The sequence below is a fragment of the Eupeodes corollae genome, chromosome 1 (genome assembly GCF_945859685.1).
Source record: "Eupeodes corollae chromosome 1, idEupCoro1.1, whole genome shotgun sequence".
Taxonomy (NCBI): domain Eukaryota; kingdom Metazoa; phylum Arthropoda; class Insecta; order Diptera; family Syrphidae; genus Eupeodes; species Eupeodes corollae.
In genome coordinates this window covers 29,326,620-29,346,927 of record NC_079147.1, presented here as the reverse complement: position 1 = coordinate 29,346,927, position 20,308 = coordinate 29,326,620, and the positions used below count along the sequence as shown (strand labels likewise).

General features: G+C 32.7%; 1 protein-coding gene across 2 annotated transcripts in view; it reads left to right on the top strand.

The window, feature by feature from the left end:
* LOC129939442 (uncharacterized) overlaps positions 1–18,733 on the top strand; it is a 557,049-nt gene extending 538,316 nt beyond the window's left edge. For both annotated transcript variants that reach the window (XM_056047457.1, XM_056047456.1), the window contains exons 14-15: positions 2,369–2,566; positions 17,905–18,733. In XM_056047457.1, the coding sequence (XP_055903432.1) occupies positions 2,369–2,566; positions 17,905–18,029 (323 nt within the window). In that variant the 3' untranslated portion in view covers positions 18,030–18,733. The remainder of the gene's footprint in view (positions 1–2,368; positions 2,567–17,904) is intronic.
* Positions 18,734–20,308: the final 1,575 nt, after the last annotated feature.

Sequence of the window (20,308 nt, the reverse complement as noted above, 5' to 3'; positions counted from 1 at the left end):
TCATTGTTGTTTTATTTAGCCAAATTTATTTGTATAACCGTCCCATTGCAAGTCTTGCATATAACGGACCTGGAATTTGAAACCAATATTAAACTCAGTTCAAAATAGTTTGTGGAATTATATTTCCAAGACAGGCTCAATACCTTGCTCATGCAATAAGTCAAATAGAATTTTGTATACAGACTTGAAATGGTCATGTCATAGTCAAGGTATTTTATTTGGCGTACCGTAGTGTATCTGGTACTTGGGTATCATGTTGATGTAATTCCTGGTTATTCTTCAATGAAACGTGAATACCTCTGATTTAATATTGAACTTTGCGACCATTTACTTTCCTTTGCAAACTTTAATGCTGTCATTCTTAACATTTAACAAGGAAAACTTTCTAGTAGACTAAAGATCCTAAAACTTGGTACAAATTATTTCTTGTTTAAGTTGCAGGGCTTTTCTTCACTTTTGTTCTTGGTTCATGGACCTACCAAAATAAACCAATTCACGAGCAGGTTGATTGTTAACCTTCTCTTATTTTTGGCCCGTTGGTAATTGGTGTCACATCTTCGTCTCCAATGGGATGAAAAGCTTTTTCTAGTGAAGGCTCATTACGTCTTCTTAGTTTCCGTGGCGGTGAAGTGGAACAGATACGTTCGGATCCAATTTCTGTCGATTCCCAAAAAATTATGATTCTCGTACACTATGATATGCAACAGAAAAAATTAACTTTATTGCTTTTTCAATATATTATTCATCGAAAAGTTTTAATTGAAAAATTCACTTAAATGAATACCAACGACATCTTCTGGGGAATAGCTAGAAAATTAAAATTGTATTAAGATACACTAGTCACAGTTAGCAATAAATTAAGTTTAAGAATGGTGTATTAGGAAAAGTGTGGCTTATCAAGTTATTTAAATAAGACATTTGTATACAACTAACAGTATTATAAGTGTCTTAAACTCAAAATTGTGGCTGTCATAATCGGGGATTCAAGATAATCTACTCACTTACAACAAAATAACAAAGTTTTATGAAAAATGTTCATTTATTTGTTTCTAAAGTTAACTAAGCTTTGTTCATTTGAAATTTGAAATGTAGTTGTTTTTAATAGGTTCTTAATAAGCTTAGAACTCAATCCCATTTCCTTTTATCATTAGAAGATTTATGCCTATAGATATAGACAATTTAATCTAAATTAATTAAAAAAGAAAGAAAAAAGAAAACCACACGAGTAATGAAACACCATAACCTAAAAACATAATTACAACCAAAAAAAAACCATCTCCATTTTTATGTCAATTTCAGGCAGTCTATACGTAGGTATGTTCGTTTACACTATTGGAAACCCAGTTAACCACATCCATCACCACTTTACTGACCACTAACTGCTAAAACAAAAAACTAACTAACCTCAACACTCCACTTACCGTTCTCACATAAAAGTATAATGGATTCCATATTGCATAATATTGAATTAAAAACTAAAAAATAAACCAGAAAAATCTATAAACCATAACCAACTTCATAATTTTTTCACAGCCATATCAATATTCGTACCACATTTGCGAGTACTCCCTCTGTTGGTAAAATTTTGATTTAAAATAAAAAATGGGAACAAAAAGAAAATGGCCACCATCATGACCAGCACCAGGATAAAGACCAAAAGACCATATCCTGTGTGTTGTATTTTTCTGAAAGAAGAAGAAGAATATATTATTATATCCACTTAGAATGACCAATGTTTCATTTAAATATTCATGCCAATTTTCTTCTGTTCCTGGATCCTGAATCTGATTCTGGTTCTGTTTCTGGTACATCTGCCCTCGAGCCTTGAGAGTTAAAAAGGACTAGGTCTAGGAGAATCGAGATGAATTTTGGATTTTGATAAATTAAAATTAATTTTAAATTGAATTCTTATGTTCTCTCAATTGAAACGGAAATTGATGTGCATATGATGTGATGTGTTGTGATGTGATGGTGGTGATGGAAAACGGAAACGTTTCTCTGTTTAAATTTGCTTTTTCAATATTCCATCTTTTCTGGACGTATAAAAGTAGATTGGGTTTATGATGATGATGAACATGAATATAAAAGCAAGGAACTGGAACTGTTTTGTGATTTCTGGAGAGGATTCTTCTGTATGTTTATTCTAGTACAATCGTTCTGCAGTGTGATGGGGGCATAAACGGATATATCCTCCATTTTGTGTGTCCGTAACTGTACTATGTGCCAAATTGAATGGAATTGTGTTATTTTAATAATTTATTATTCTTTGTCCGTTCATTGTAAGAACTCTGTTTGTTTTAATTTGATTCTTTTTTTTTGTGTTCTCATTTTTTTATCCATTTTCATTTTTCTATTTCTCTTTTTATAGAATATTCATGCCATGGTTCGTGGTCGGAAAATGGAACGGTGTACGTAATAGCCCGACACAAGGGTACGAAACATGGAGTTTGCATTAGTTATCGACCGTTAGAAGGTACAGCAGCCAAGTTGGTAATTGGTGATGCATGTTATAGGGGCGTTTTAAAACCGCCGGAACATCATTTGGTCGCCAACCTGACCGTACTTGGTAAGTGTTTGAAATTTTGTTTCCTAGTACATTATTTTTCTATAGGAATCTAAAGGTCTAAATAAGTATGTTGAAACGTGTGGAAAGGTAAATTTTTTGTTTTTTTGTTAATTTATTTGGAGTAGGTTTTAAATTTAAACAAAATTAATGGAAATTTACATACAAAGAAAAGTGGTTTATATAAAGGCGTTAAAATATTAAATTGAGATGTTTTGTAAATTTGAATTGAAGTTCATCACGTTATTTCGCGTTGTTCATTACCTTGCTGAGGAATTTTAAATAATTTTAATTTCAAAATACGATCATTTTTTTCAACCTTAAAAAGTAATAAAGCAACTATAATTGTTTTAAATTGATATGAAATTGACCTTATTAAAAAGATAATCTTCTGAATTTATGATTTAAATATGATTTCGGGCACCCAATATTTAGGGCTAATAACTTTTTCCAACCTTTGTTACCGTATTTTCGCAATAACACGGCGTGGTCAATCATTTTAGAATCTTAGATCTTGAAAGCCACGGGTCCGTTACGTGACGCTATGTTTTTTACGAATAGCTTTCTTTAATAAATCATGAGTGGCATGAACTGTGTAACATGTTGGGTCGGTTGCCTTGGTAAAACTACAACTTCTTCATGGCTGTTCAATTGATGAACAAAAAAGGTCCCCTCAATCTCCGACATAAGTCGGTTGTAGGAATTTGACTTGGCCCTAGGTTTCAATGAACTGTCGCGCCATCTAACTTTCATCTAACCAAAAGGAAGTAAAAAATAGTTCCGGCAGTAGTGCATTTGACAAGTCGCCAAAAATGCGTTTTCTTGGAATGAAAAACAATATAAATATAATGGCTATCAGGATTGTAAAAGAATGCAATCTTTTTAGAATGCAATCACAAATGACTTCAATAATGAGATTGCAATGGCTGACTTCACTTTGAGACTTCAAATTTCAAATTCAAATTCACTTGTAGCAAAAAGATTGCACCTTAATTTAAAAAAAAAAAAGTTTTCGCGGGTACTGCCTCTTGCGAGGAATTGACAAATCCTTCAAGAGTAATGCTTGTCATGAAAAAGTGCTTTCTCAAAAACTAGCCGTTCGGATTCGGCCCAAAATTGTAGGTCCCTTCCATTCCTGACAACAGTACTCGCACACAGGAATGGTTGAGAGTTGTAAGTCACTAGGCCCTGGTTCACAACGGACTGTTGCGCCACCCCATTTGATTTTGAGTAGCTAGTATAAGCATAGACCTTATATCCTACGTCAATTTTAATTTTTATTTTTGTAGTGGCGTAGTCTGACTTGTCAAATAACAAAAGATGTCCAATTAGAAGACCCATTTTTTTGCAATCCGTATATACACTAATTTAACTTATTTTGAAATAATTTCGGAGAGCGCACAACACTTAGCCAACTTAGCCAACACTTGCTTCAAACCTTTGAATGGTGATATGTTCCATACATACTGAACATAGAACAATTGTTGCTAAAAATTGAAAATAGTACGCATGAAGCTTGTTAAATAATGCAATATTTTGGGAATCCAATTTTTATAAATCATTTATTGAATTTAACTTAAAGATTGCATTCATTGATTTCACTTAAAGATTAGGACCTTAAATTTTGTATTCACCTTTGAAAGATTGTAATCAAATACACTACCGATTCGTATTTTAGTAAAAGTAATCGTCTGGCATTTTAAAGGTTTGACTTTGAGGTTAATTTTTCCACACCAAAATGTGAAACTATCAATATTGGCTTAAATAAAATATACGATCATGGGTGGCCTTCATTATCTTAAAAATGTTTATGTCATCAGCAAAAATAGGAATTTCACTTGAGCGTAGACATGACGATTTGTCATTAATAGACTGGATGAACAGAAAAGGCCCAAGATGGCTTCCCTGGGGAACACCAGATTGAGCAACAAAAGGTTCAGAATGACAATTTCTAAAGTTTACCTCATAGGATCTGTTTTCAAGGTATGATTTTATCCAAGCTAAGAAAAGTGGTGGAAAACCAAGAGCTATAAGTTTAAATAAAATAATTCCGTAGCTAAGCCAAAAGCCTTAGAAAATACAGTGTATTTACACTCAACTTCATAACCTTGTTCTAAACAGTGTGAACATCTGTTTAAAAATGTGAGGAGATTTGTAAGGGTTGATCTTTTTTCACTAAACCATGTTGCTGTTCGCAAATGAGATTTTTGCTAAAAAAATACTACACTTTCACAAATATCTTGTTCAAACAATTTAGGAATGCAAGAAAGCTTTGCAATGAGCATGTAGTTTGAAATTTGGCGTTAGAAATTACTTCTTCCATATACTTTTCTTGTAAAATCTCAGCTGAAAGCCCAAGGCGCTTATGCTGATTTTGTATTAATTTGTACATTTTTTGTTAAAATAATAAATAATAATAACAATTGCCTGTTTTAAGACAAAGTTTCAATAAGAACGTAAGGGGTTCAACTAAAGCATAACTACACTTTTTTAATACTATCGGGGGAATAACATCGGGACAGCCTGAACAGTCATTATTGAACACGGATGAAGGATCAAGAACCGTACTCTGTAATACAGGGATGGGACTACAGCTAGTTGGTGAAAAGGAGTGAAGATTACAAAATTAAACTTCATCAACTTCTTCAGGGTTATTAACAAATAACTCACGGAAATTTCTTGCGAAAGCGTTACAAATATCAACAGTTTTATATAACGAAAGATTCTTGTGAATTCAATGAATTCAACTGGAAAGCGAACTGATTTTTTTTTAAGTTTCCAAGATTCCAAAATTTTTTGGGATTCTCTTTCAGTTCTCTCTGGTTTGTCGTGGGGTGCGCATCTCAAAGAAACTTTCTTATTTACCATTATAAGCCATATTCAATTATTAATATAAAAAGTACATCAATCATGATTTGTTTCGGGTGTTCGCAAATAATTGATCGTAATTCATCATCGAAAATCGAATGCCATGATTGCAAAAATGTCTTTCATTTTTCTTGCGTAAATATTAAAAAAGAAGATTTCGAATTCTATAAATCCAGTGCTACTCCATTTCGTTGTGACAAATGTAAAGTGCTCAGACGTCGTTCCCTTCATGAGACTCTACATAATGATACCAACAACAATATTTCTCTCTCTTTGGTCAATGCCATCAAAGACGTAGAGGGAAGTTGTCAAGTACATCACATAGACATAGAGCATGGTTCACCTACGATCGTCACCAACAGCGAGAATCAATGTACTCTACAAATGGTGTATCTTAAACTCACTAACTTGGAGAATACTAATCTACGCTTCTTACAACAAATAAATGAGTTACGTACTGAAAATGCTGAGCTCAAATCAAAAGTAAATTATCTGGAGAGTAAATTTAATTGGCATCAACAGCACCTTCTTAGCAATGACATTGAAATTGCAGGAGTACCAGATGTCAACGAGTCCAACGTTGTAAATAAGGCTAAGGAAATCTTCAACAAAGCTTTGTCTATTGACCTCCCCGACAAAAACATAGAGAAATGTTATGTTAAGAAGGTGCATAGAAAAGATGTGATCGATAGTGGTTCCTCTTCTGCGAATTCGAGAGCAATCATCTGTGTACGATTCTCTGATTTGACCACTAAGCAGCGAATAATGAATGCTAAAGCAAAGAACAAAAAAAATCTAAATACACATGTTTGTGGCCTCGTCAGTAGCAGCAGCAGCAGCAGTGGCAGCAAAAAAAACAACAGCAGCAACAACATTAATACCGGTACGGGAATTTATACAAATGATTCTCTTACCAAGTATACGCAAGCTCTACTAATGAAAGCAAAAGAGACAATTAAACAGAAAGGTGTAAAATATGTTTGGTTTAAAAACAATCAAATACTAGTGAGAAAGGTTGTGGGTGGAAATGTCATCTCTATCAGATCGTTTAATGATCTTGCACTTATTTAGTGCTCTTTGTTTTTCTTTTTATTCATTCTATGAATGATTATAATTATTTGTTAGATGATTTTTTCAACCCCAATCCTAGTAATTCTAACTTTTATAATGTTTTTACAAGTAGTTCTTTTTGCCACAACAAAATATTTATTGTACACCAAAATGTCAGAAGTTTAAGGGCTAATTTTGCGGAATTTGTTACACATGTTGAATCTTTTGTATGCATTCCAGATATTGTTTTTGTGTCTGAAATTTGGATACATAGTTTTGAACAAGGTGATTATTTTTTGCCTGGCTTTAATTTTGTGGCCAATACTAATGATAATTACGCTTCAGGTGGTGTTGGTTGCTTTGTGAAAGATGATCACAATATAATTGACTTTACTTGTGTAGTTTTTGAATCTGCAGATGTTTTAAGGGTTTCCGTTGAAGTTAATCGTGATATTTATGTGTTCTTATGCGTCTATAGACTACATTCATTTAATATTTCGTTGTTTGTTAATGAATTTTCTGGTCTCTTAGAAAAGGAAAACTCAAAAAATTTAATTATTTTAGGGGACTTTAATCTTAATATTTTGGATAATAATGAAGTCGTTTCGAGTTATTTGGCCTTATTGGCGTCGCATGGTCTAGTGTCCTTTATCAATGAGCCCACAAGATGTGAATCAGGTAGCTGCTTAGATCATATTTATGGGCGCTTTAATAATATCAACATTTATGACTGCGAAAGTAGTGTGCTTAATTTAATGATCACTGATCACTCTATGACAGCCCTTTTACTAAATAATGCTTTAACTAAAAGTTGTAGGGACTCCCAAGCTTCTAATAATTTTACGAAAATAAATTTTTACATGCTTAAAAATGCTCTCTTGTATGAGCTTTGGGAAAACGTTTTTTCTTGTGATGATACTTCATCGTCTTACTCTATCTTTATTAATACGATTACGAATCACATTCTTAGTTGCTCCCTGTTGTTGCAATCAAAAAATTCAGTTAAAAAACTTAAACCTTGGATTACAAATTATTTAATCAATAAAGTTAGAGGTAAAAATAAGTTAGGAATAAGGTGCTATAAGTACCCTAACAATTTAACTCTTAAAAGAAAATATAAGAAACTTTGTTCCGAACTTAAAAAAGAAATTCCAATTTGCCGGGATAATTATTATCGTTGCCAATTCAACTCTGCAAAAGGTAATCTTAAAGACGAATGGAAAATCGTTAACACCATTTTAAATAAACCTTCTGTTTCAAAAAAACCTAAAAGTATTTCCATCAATGGTTGCGATGTAACGGACAAGCTCGCTATTGCTAATGCTTTCAATAGTTTTTTTTCTAATATTGCCAGCAGTTTGCAACCATGCCATTCTCATCCTAATTGTACTCTTTGTGTGCCTGTATGCAGATGTGTTGAACCATTCCAAATTAACAGTTTTGTTTTTGAGCCCATAACTCCTTTTGAAATACTTAAGGCTATTGGTAGTTTAAAAAATTCTCATTCTTGCGGAGCTGATGGTATATCTAATATAATTCTTAAGAATATTCGGTTTCATGTGGTAGACGTCTTAGCTTATATCTTTAACCGATGCATTTTTGCTGGGGTTTTTCCAACTGACCTTAAATGTGCTGATGTCGTACCACTTTTTAAAAAAGGTTCTGCTCGTGATATAAGCAATTATAGGCCTATTTCTCTTCTTTCAGTTTTCAGCAAAATTTTTGAGAAACTTGTTAAGTCTAGAATATTAAATTATCTAGCTAAAACAAAGTTTTTTAATCCTTTCCAATTTGGGTTTCAAAAAGAAAAATCGACAGAAGATGCACTCTTACAATTTTGTGATCAAATAATGTCAAATCTTGACAAGAAAAAATATACAGCTGGTTTATTTATCGATATTACCAAAGCCTTTGATATGGTTAACCACAACTACCTGCTGTGAAAATTGGAAAAGGCCGGCTTTCGTGGCTTTATGCTAAACTTTTTTAGGTCATATCTTGGGAATAGGTCGCAGAGGGTGAAAATGGACGAGATTAGGAGTGAAATTAAGTTCCTTAACTTAGGTGTACCGCAAGGTTCTGTTTTGGGACCGATTTTGTTTCTGATTTACATCAATTCACTCTTTGCACTTGATTTTCGGGGTATACCAACTGCATTTGCAGATGATGTTGGTTTTTCATATGGCTCTAACAGTAGATTGAATCTGTTTTCCGATATAAACCATGATCTTGAGTTATTGAGAATTTGGTTTGCGGAACATAATTTGGTTATGAGTTCAAAAACTAAAATAATGCTCTTTAGTTTGGCTTCTTTACAAAACTTTGAAGTAAACGCATATTTTCATGCTCCAGAATGTCAAAAATATAAGCTACCGAGTTGGAACTGTGTGCATGGTAATTGTTCTCCTACTTATTTTGACAATATAAGCTGTAGCTCTAAGTGCTTTTTGATCGAAAAAGTTGATGAATTTAAATATTTAGGGCTCACTATTGATTCCAGAATGAATTTTTTAAATCATACGAATAATTTGAGACAGTATCTTCGATGCACACTTAGACACTTCTTTTATTTGCGTAGTATCGTTTCAACCGATCTTTTAAAAACAATTTATTATGGAATTTTTCAGTCCAAGCTGCAATATGGAATTGCTTGTTGGGGTGGTGCATACCTAAACAAAATTCAACCCTTGTTAGTCTTGCAAAAATACGTCTTAAGAAAAATTTGTCGCAAGGCGAGTAGACAACCGAGTTTCCCTTTATTTTGTGACCTAAAAATTCTACCTGTGCGCCATTTGTATTGTTTTAAGGTGCTTAAAACTTTCTTTATGAAGTCTGGTAATCGAAATTTTCGATTAATATCTAGTCACGGTTTGCGTGGAAACTCTTTGAACATGTACACGGTACCTTTTTTTCGAACTACTGCATTTCGTAACTTTTATTCTATTTTCTCTTTTCGTTTATTTAACAAGCTTCCTCATTCTATAAGAGCAATTTCATCACTTGGTTTGTTTATAAAACATTTGAAAATTTGGCTTTTTGGTTTCAATTATTCAAATTTTGAGTCATTCATTTCTGGCACTCTGGTTTAAATGAGTTTTTTTGTATATATTGTTTAAATATTTTTTATTTTTTTTTTGTTCCTTCTTGCATCTTTTCTTTGCATTTTAAAAATATTTAGTCTAATAATAATGAATTTATTGATTGATTTTTGAAGTATGTAACTTGGTTAAATTTCATATTTTTTTCTTTTCTTTTCTTAATTTACTAGCTATTTTTTAATCATTGTAATTTTTTACATAGGGTCACCCCACCCATTAATTCATTTTCAATTTTTGTATTGCTTTTTTTTTGATGTGGCATTCAACACTATTTAATATACCTTGTATATTCGATACAGAATGTCACCATATTTCTTATTTATATGATTTATTACATTTTATATATATATATTATTATTTTGTTATTATGAATTTATAAGAAATAAAAAATTATATCTATCTATCTATCAAATGAATAACTAGCCTATACAAAATTAGAGATAGACTTAAATTCGTTAAAGAGTTAAACTTAAAAAGAGAAGTTGATTGGAGACAGTAGTAGTGAGGTAAATTTGCCATGCCTTACTTCTTTTGCTACGCAGTGAACAATTTTTTCGTGTACAAAGGGTGGTAAACAATTATTAGGGATCTTATAAAAATTTGAAACTGCTTCGTCAATATTAGAAAATGCTAAAGTATCAGCAATTCCAGAAATGGTCAGTGAAGTCAAAAAAGATTGCATTCCCGAAAGATTACATTCCTTTAAAAACCTTGTACATAAACACCTACCGATTTTAATATTTTATTTTAAAAGTTTTTATGAGACAAAAATTAAGAAAAATTAATTTATTTAAATGAAGTTAATCAATGGTTTCCATCGAATCTTTCCCTATAAGTTCCTTCATTATTAGTCAGATTTGTAGTGTAGAAGAGCAGAGATGAGCGAGAAAGTATGTTCGGTTATATAAAAGAAGTTTGGATCAAGACTCTGAGGCTGAGGTAACTCTACCGTACTAAGCAGAACAACGAGCTCAGTATTTTAGATTTTAAATATTGTCAAGGCAATCAAGAGGTACTCCACTAAACTGATATTTATGAAGAATGATTAATTTAAATTTTTGATTCAGCCTTTATACAATTTAATTTTGAAATTTCTTTTTAGTGTAACATTCTACTTATTTCCTTTTGACATTTTATTTGATGGGTTACATTTTATTTGACATTTCATTTCTTTGGCACTGCCAGGTTAAAGAAACATACATTTCTATAAAGAATTGCAAGAAGGGCATTTTTGTACACTCAATTTTGATGCGGTGACGTATGGATTCCTACATAACAGTACACCCGTATTTCTATACAAAACAACAACAATCCTTAATTAAATAAAGTCGTAAACATCACTCAAAAAAATATTTTATTATCCCCAAAGAGATTATCGTCCTCTCAAAGGACGATTAGCAACCAATCATTGGAAGTTTTTGAAAGGATGGTTTTCTTTGAAAATTTCTGTTATTGCATAGAAATTTCCTGAGTGCAATCAAGTATTTTCTGATTACAATCAAGCATTTGAGGTTAGAGTTGATCATTGAAAGTAAAACTGACAAAGGACATAAAACCCTTTAAGTTGAACGATATTGTTCCGAAATCTGAAGTCGACAATCAGCTGTTCATTGAAATAAAAATTAACTATTCTTTTAGTTCTGGCTTTAATTATGTATTTTTAGTTGACGGAATTTGAAACCGATCAATTTCATTTTAACATCCAACATTCAAAATTTTACTCTATTAATAGATAGCTTTTAAATCTAGAAATTGAATTATCATTGACACATTCCGGTATCTCACGAATAAATACTTCAATGTTTATCTTCCAATGCGTCAATTGAAGCGGGATTGTTTGTAATGACATGAGCTCCAACATAGCCCCACAAAAAATAGTCTAAAGGCGTTAAAGCGCACGATCTAGGCGTCTAATTGACCGGTCCCGAACGTGAATCAAAATGTTTACCGAACTCTCCTCTCAATAAGTCCATTGTTGCACGTGCTGTGTGGCATGTGGCACAGTCTTGTTAAAACCACATGTCATGCAAGTCCAGCTCTGGCATTTTGGGAAAAAAAAAGTTGGATATAATCCCACGGTAGCACTCAACATTCACAGTTACGTTACGATTAGCATCATCTTTGAAGAAGTACGGTCACCTAAGTGTCACCAGCTTATAAACCGCACCAAACTATGACTTTTTCTGGATGCATTGATAGCTCTTGCAATGCTGGCTGATATTCACTCCAAAATCGACTGCTTATTTGATTAAACTGACCATAAAATGGAAAAAGCGCGATAAACTTTTTTAACAGAGCACGCATTTTGATAATAAAGTTAAATAATTTGCAAGCCTTGTTAAATTATAGACCAAACTGAAGATGTTTGACAATGAATCAAAACACGAAACGTACGTCAGCTGTTTAAACCAGTGTTGCCAAAAAGATAATAGGTACAAAATCACTCTTTATAACTTGTCCCTAAGTAGGTTACACATTCCTTAAAGACACTAATAAAGCCTAAGTCACCAAATAAATGAAAACTAATCAGTAACAGGTAATCAAGCACTGATTCGACCTACAATTAAATTCGACCTCTAAAGAAATATGTATGTGTTTGATATTTAATTAAAATTCTACAAAATCTCCCATAAAGCTGATAAAAATACCATAACAGCACTAGCATCAGAAGCATCTGTAAAATTTTTAGAATTAGCACAATAAAATTCAAAAATGTGTCTCATAGACAAAAAGAGGACAAAGCCTCCGTGGCTTATGAAATTTTATCCAAAAATCCAACAATGTGATTTATATTATGGATATTTCGTATCTACATTTTTAAAGCCGTCTCATTTCTCTTTTATTCTACAACAAAACTACAACAAAAACAACCATCCAAAACCATATTAAGCTTGAAATTCCAGCTCGAATAAAATAAAAAAAAGTATGTAGGTTGAAACTTTTGGAGAGACACGAGAGCTGAGGTGTACATATTGAGGTGGTGCAATTTAACAAAATTTAATTAAAACATTTCTAATTAAACAGGCAAAAATTGTTTTGACCGATATTTTCATTTTGCTGTATATTTTCGAAACAGAACCCAATTGATGAGCAACCACAAGCCATTTGTATTTCAAATTATATTTCCAATACCCGCACTCGTAGCATAACGCGTGGGATTTTTGGGTGTCCTATATCCAGTGTCTAGTGTTCAGTGTCCATGTCTCTATAGATAGGGACAAGGTGTATTTTTTGAGAGCATCATCCATTGGAGAGGACACCCATATAAATGGTTGGACAATTTCCATTTCCATGTGCTTCCAATATAAATATAATAGCCAGGGTAATGAATTTTAATTGGTTTTGGTTTTGTTAGATTACACAATGAAAATTTATTCAAGCCTATGAAATGATTAGAGGCTTTTTATGCAAATCAGAGGTATAAAATTGTAAAGATTACAATTATTTCGTTTTTTGTTTTTTATTATTTTTTGGTTGTGAAACACAAAAAATTAAATTAAAAAAAAAAGATGAAACAAAAAATAAAACAATAACAATACCAATGGAGCTAAAGTTTTAATTGGAAATGAAATTTGATTGCAACATTAATTGGCAATCAGTTGAACAAGGACTTTTTCACATTTTTAACTTGTAGTTGTTGTTTTTACAATTTTATATTCCACAGGATCTTGTTGTCAAAGTGATGAAGTCCTTTAGTTTAATGTTTAAGTATTTATTTTTCATTGAATTGGTGATGATTGAAGCATAAACTTTACCAGACAGCATCAAGATTAGAAGATTAGCATTTGTTTGAGAGTTCTTTCTCAATTAATCCAATTTAAATAAAAAGACAAAATTAAAAACAAAGAAATTTTTGGAGCAATTATAAAGGTTAATAAAAACTTGTCAAAAAAAAATAGACACAGTTTATTGATGTGAACTATGAATTAAAGATTTTTTCAATAAAACGTTTCAATTTAAAGTAGCTGTCAATTTTTAAGCTGTCATCTTTTCACATTTCAAAAGTAAAAATGGGTTGCGTTCAATCTCGTGTATCTTGGGTATCTTGGATTGGTGGGTTTTTATATACCTTGTTGAACGAGTTGGATAGCTGTACTCAGATAGGTGTCAAAAAATAAAAACAACTTTCAGCTTCGAAGTCAAAATTGTTGTAAGATAAGATATTTAAAATTCGCATCGTTTACTAACAAAAAGCTGTAATCAGTTTCCAAGTTTCTTGAAATTCAACCATGTGATGAATCAGCTGTTCTGTCAGATACCTACATACCCCAGAAGTTCTTGGATACATTTGAATTCCTTTTTGACTTCTCAGCTGTTTTTGATCAGCTGTTATTTTACACGCAAAAGACTTACAATTATCTGCTTGAGATTGAACGCAGCCATTAAGTCACTACTAAAAACAAATTCTCTACAAATTGATTAAATCTTTTGGAGTCACTGTTTGGAAAGATTAAGCCCTTTTTGAGTCGTCATGAAGCACCTTCTCATTTGGCAATATTGAAGCTAATTAACAAATTGAACCTGACCAGAGAAGTGATTTGGTTTAAAAGGAACTTATAATTAGGTATTCTAAAAACGGAAACAAAATAAAATAAATTAATTCGCAAAACAGTACTTGGAGAACAAGGGTCTAGTGATTTACAACTTTAAACCATTCTTGTGTGGAAGAGGCAGTAACCGTGAAAATAACTTTAGTTAGCACGCTACGGGTACCACAAACAATATTATACCTTAAATATATAAATAAATAGGGTGGCCCAACAGTTTGTTGAGTACTAGGGCCTAATGACTTTCAACTCTGTGCGAGTACTGTTGTCATGGATGGAGGGGACCTACAGTTTTAAGCCGAATCCGAACGGCTAATTTCAGAAAGCACTTTTCATGACAAGAATTACTCTTTGTCAATTCCTCGCGACAGACAATGGAACATTCAGGAATGGAACCCAACACCTCTGTAAAGTTGTAAAGTTATCGAAAAAATACGGCTGCAAATGTGGGATATAGTCAAGGAAAGTTATTGGAAGAGGCTATGGTGCTGCTATCATAACCGTAGCGACCATTTGGCTGAAATCATATTCTGTTGCTTGTAGTATGCTGACTCCAGGCCAGCATATAAGGAGACGTCGTTGTCGTCGTCAGTGGGGAGTTTGTGGAAGAAATCCATACCACCCAGATATCTCGGGTCTGGGTGTGTTCCTGATTGGTCATTCTTCTCATCAGTTGGTTGGGATGGCTGGCGACTTTTCTTCCTTGCTGCCTGTGCAAGGAACTGGTCCAGAGGCTCGATTTCAGTTTCTTCGTAGACTCTTCGATTGTTACGGTGCTTCTGTCGTTGACGGTCGAATTATAGATCAGTGCATATCCTTAGTATCTTCCTCTCGAAGACTTTAAGTTTTTCCATTGCAGTTTTTGATATGGTGAACCCTATCGGAAAACTGTAGGTGGTAATCGGTCGTAGCAGTTGTTTGTATATTAACAGTTTCGTGGGTTTACTCAATTCTTTTTTATTCTTCAGAAGAGGATGAACTTAATGGAGTGCGATGTATGTAAGCTTTCGTTATTACAGCCTTAGAGTGTGGGTTTAATCGCAGCAGCTCATTGAAGTGTATTCCCAGGTATTTTGCGATCTTCTTGGCTTTAATCCTTAATCCATCCGGAAACGTCAGAACAAGGTGTTGGGCCACTGCCGCCGAACTACGTCGGCTGATGTTGGTGACGGGTCACCGAAAGCACATAAATTCCGATTTGAAGGTGTTTAACCTCATTCCCCACTTCTAGTAGCACTTTTAGAGTCTGCTTATGTGTGCTTCTACTCATCGGGCTGCGATCGTACGAAACATGGAGGATGAATAGGTGAGTGAGTCATCCGCAAGCAGCAGGTTCTCACAACCCGTTGGCACTGGCTGATCAGATGTCATCACGCTGTAGAGGAACGGTCCAAGTTTTGATCCTACTCCAGCCTTTACGTCTTTAATCGTTGACTTACAACTGTCGATTTCTAGAAAGAATTTTCTGAAAGAAAGAAAAGAAAACAACATATGTATTATTGGCTGTGAGATATTTAAAATTCGGAGCTTATGGATGAGGGCCTCCACTGAGTCCGTAAGTAGTCCGCTTCAAAACATTATTGAGGATTCCCAAGTCGTTTCGGATGTTTTTGTTGGTGGATGAAATAAATGCTTATAATTTTGAGACTCACTGCAGTGGCTTCGCTGGTATAAAGCCCTGGGATGATAACTTCGCTAGTTCTGTAAGATATATTGTCCCATACGAAAATGACTCTTCCTCTACGACTCTGGGATTTATCCTAGTTGAAGGTCTTGTATCCGACGACATCGATTTTGTTTCTGCGGTCTACGTTGGTTTCACTGATGAGGGCGATATCCGGCTTGTTGTTCTTCATAAATATATTGAACGTTGTCCTTCTTTCCAGCTGTACAATGAATTCACATTATACGTTAGGATGCGGATCTTCTTCAATTGCATATCTGAGAGATGAAAGTGGCCAAATCCATGGTCTTTTCTGCTTCACTCAAATTGGTTTAGTTCGCTTCGACGGTGCTTTTGGCTTCCTCCATAATGGTAAGAAGAATGAATTTTCGTTAAAATTTCATCTCGCTATATACAATTTTCTGTGAAAAGTCACTGTGAATTGAAATCAGGTGAATGGAAAAAGCTATACTGGTATGGTTCCATCTATGCATATGTATTTTCTCGGCATCTTTATAGAGAGGAAAATTGTAAAAATATTGAATTCAAAGAGCATAGTAAACATAAAACAGACAAATTTAATTTGTTGAACCTGTGTAAAGCTATATTAATACAATCTTAGAACTCACGACTCAATCAATATAAATACTTTTTATTAAATACTTTTTAAATAACTTCGAAACATAGAACAGACAAATTTAATTTTCCGCAATTTTTAACGCTTTATAAATACAAACTATAGACTCACAAAGTCACAACCACAACTCACGATCAATATACATAAATAGTTTTTTTAGTGACTTTCTGAAAGGTGGTCCCTAAAGTTGATATAACATTAGACACAAAAAACATAGAACCTCAAAATAAAAAAAACTTTAACAACTGACTAAAGGGAAATTACCAATTTAACAAGTATTTAATTGATTAATATTGTTTCTCTTAACTTTAAACTCACAGAAAACATTACATTTTTTTTTATTTTCAAAAACTGTTGGGAATGGTAACTTAATAGAAAAATGTTTGTTTTAAGCTTGACCTATGCAAATTATTTACAAAAATAATTATAATTGAACTTTGACAGAGTGTTCTTCGTCCTTTCGTTCGTCCTTTATAATCAGGGTGCTCACTGAGGCGTATACGTAACATTTGAAATTTACTGAATTTTTAAACTAATGTTCACTATTTCCATATGCCTCCATTAAATTAATTTGTAATTTTAAAAGTCCCCAGAAATCCAATTACTTCAGGTGTTTTTTTTATCCTAAAGCCTTCATTTTCAACAGATGTTTATTATGTTGAATGAAGAAACTTTTATCCTACTATGACTGTGGTTTATTATTGCTGATCTATGGAGAATTTTTCAATAGTAACAATTGTTTTGCCACCTTGTAATGTGGTTAGATTTAGTCATGTGTGTATAGGATAAGATAAGAGCTATCAGCTTCTTAGCTACCTACATTATGTCCTTTTCCAGAATAATAACAATTTTATGTTACATACGCAATTTAATTACTATTATTTTATTTTTTCTCAAGGACCTCGAGCATAGGAATTAAGAATGCTTTGTCAATATTCTTACTTGCGAACTCTATGGGCTCATATACCCACGTTAATGTACATAACATTAACATGGATATAGGACACTTTAAGGGGCTATTTTCTTCTTCATTATAACTTTAATTGCTTAACAAAACTTCAAATGGGGAGCTGTTAATTTTTGTTTAGTTTTATATGAATGAATAAAATCTTACCTTTCTATGGTGACTACACGAAGAAATGAAGAAACACCACTCGTGTAAAAGAAATTAAAGCAAGTTAAATGATGCTTAACATATTTCGTACCCAATTCGAAATGGTTTCTTTAGCAGGAAGTTAAATTTTATAGTATGTGACCTTATTTCCCTCAAAGTCCATTAACCTAGTTAATGGAACAATGTTAAATTTTATGAAAAAGACATTCAAAAAAACCTTTAAAGGATTCGCTATTCCTCAACATTTCTTAGAAAAAAAAAATAATAATTACCACACATTCAACGTACTTATGTCTTAATTATTAATTTTAATTTTATTTAATTAAGAAATATAAACTCATTTCTTTCATTTATTTCTTTTTAGGTAAATGTGGTGATACAAGCTCAGCGTACATAGTACACGCACCTTCCACCTCAATTTTAGCGCTTTTTCTTAGCCTGGCAAGCGTTTTCCTACCTATTCAACAAATAATGTTCACTAATAGATGACTTCAACGACATCCTAATCAACATTCAATTAGGTTATAAAAAATAATTTAATTTTCTTTTTTCCAAAAAACATATATATTTTTTATTTTATTCTTTAATTTTTTTTTACTTAAATGAGATAAGAGAACACAGCTATATATTATATATAAAAAAAAAGTAAATTAAAAAACAAAAAGGATATAATTATTGTATATGTAAAACTCAAAATATAAAGTTGTGTATTTAAATTAAAATAAAAATTAATGATATTTTTAAAATAATAACAAAAACAAAAAACTTTCACACAAAATAAAACAAAACAAAAAACAACAACAACAAAATAAAAACATAAATTTAATGCTAAGACAAATGTAATTTAATCTAAGCTAAATAAAATAAAGAAAAGAAAAATACAAAATGAAAAAATGAAAAAATGAAAAAAGAAAGAAAAATAAAAAAAGAAATGAATATAAATGGTAAAAAGTTTTCTAAAAGAAATCACAAACAATTTACGATATAAGTATAAACACATTTTAAATGCAAATTGTGAATATATAAGCTGCATTATTTTAAGAAAAACAAAACAAAAACAAAAAATTACTAAGCAAACTTCAATTAAATTAAAAAAAAAAAACGATACACACTTTGGAGATTAAAAAATAAAAAAAAATTAATTAAAAAGATTGTGTTTTAAGTTCATTGAACATTTAAAAAATAAAAGAAATTTGAATTTTGTAATAAAGATTGTAGAAAAAAAGACTATGTGTATGATGATGAAGACGGTGAGAGAACATATGAATAATGTGTATAATTTTAATATAACTTGTTTTGTATTGCATAATATAATATTTTGTAAATGTATAAAGTTTCTTATGTTTTTCTTTTTAATTTTAATTTTCTAATTTTTGATTTGTATGACTACCAAATTAGATTATTTTTTTAATTAATTAATATTATTATAAAATATAGTTTCATTTCAATTTGTTAAATCAATAAATAAAAAAAAATGCAAAGCAAAATTTCTGTCAAAATTGTTTTTTCTGCTCCTTGAGACTTTGAGATAGTAAGATGAAGACATGGAATATTTAATCAAAATAGGAAGTTGGTCTTTTATTAGAACTTTCATAGGTAGGTAGAAATGGCGATATCAAGGCAACCTAGAATGAGATCCAATTAGCGCTGTAGTCCTCCGTTTTGATACCAAAAAACACGTGTGACCTTTGATTGAAAGGGATAGATTGATAGAGAAGCTTCATAGCGATTATGTTAGTGCCATTTTGTCGCATTGAGAAAAAAGATTAGATCTCTAATCTTTGTCTCAGATAGCTCATCAAGTTCTTGAAAGAATGCTTTTCCAAATGAATTTGATTCTAGTGTTTGCCAAAGCAGGACATTTGCAGAGGAAATGGATTATCGTTTCCTCTTTCTCTTTGGTCATTACAGCTACGGCAAAAGGTGTTGTAAGAGATACCCAACTTCTCTGCATGAACTCCTATAGGCCAATGTCCGGTACAAACCGCAACAATCCTGGCTATGTCTCGCCTTAGCCTGCATAGAAGATCGTTTGTACGGGTTTTATTATAGGTGGGCCATATCTTACTAGATATAATGCAGCTGGGTAAATTGCTCCACCTTCGGTTTGATGCAGTTTGGTAGATAGAAAAGATTTTACCCTTCATAGCACCAAGAGGAATGTTAACCATTTCCGCAAGTGAGCCATGAAGGGCCGATCCTTGCCTGGATAGCTCGTCAGCCCGTTCATTTCCCACGATACCACTACGGCCCGGAACCCAGATCAAGGTGACACCGAGGTTAATATTCAGGCTCGCAAGCTCATCGCGACATTGCTGGACCAATTTAGAAGAGGATATGACCGAGTTAATGGCTTTGACAGCTGCCTGACTGTCTGTAAAGATAACCGCATTTCGGTTTTAGTTTGGGCTTTGCTTAAGTATCTTACATGCCTCCCTTATTGCCAGCAGTTCAGCCAAAGTCAAAGATCCCAGAACCAACTCCGCACTCCATCTTTGAGCCGTCAGTAAAGATGGTTGTGTCGAAACCTATCGACACGATGTCATCCTCCCAATCTTCTCTGGATGGGAAAATAACCTTAAAACCCTTACTAAGGCTCAAAGTAGGAGTGCAGTAGTCAGTGTCAACCGAGATAATATCTGAGGGAATCAATTTCGTAGTGTTGCTGTGACCATAAGGTTTTGACAACCCGCTATTTGATTCCTTCAGTCTAATAGCGCTGCAGGAAACTATGTATTTAATAAAAAGGTCGATTGGTAGAAGATCCA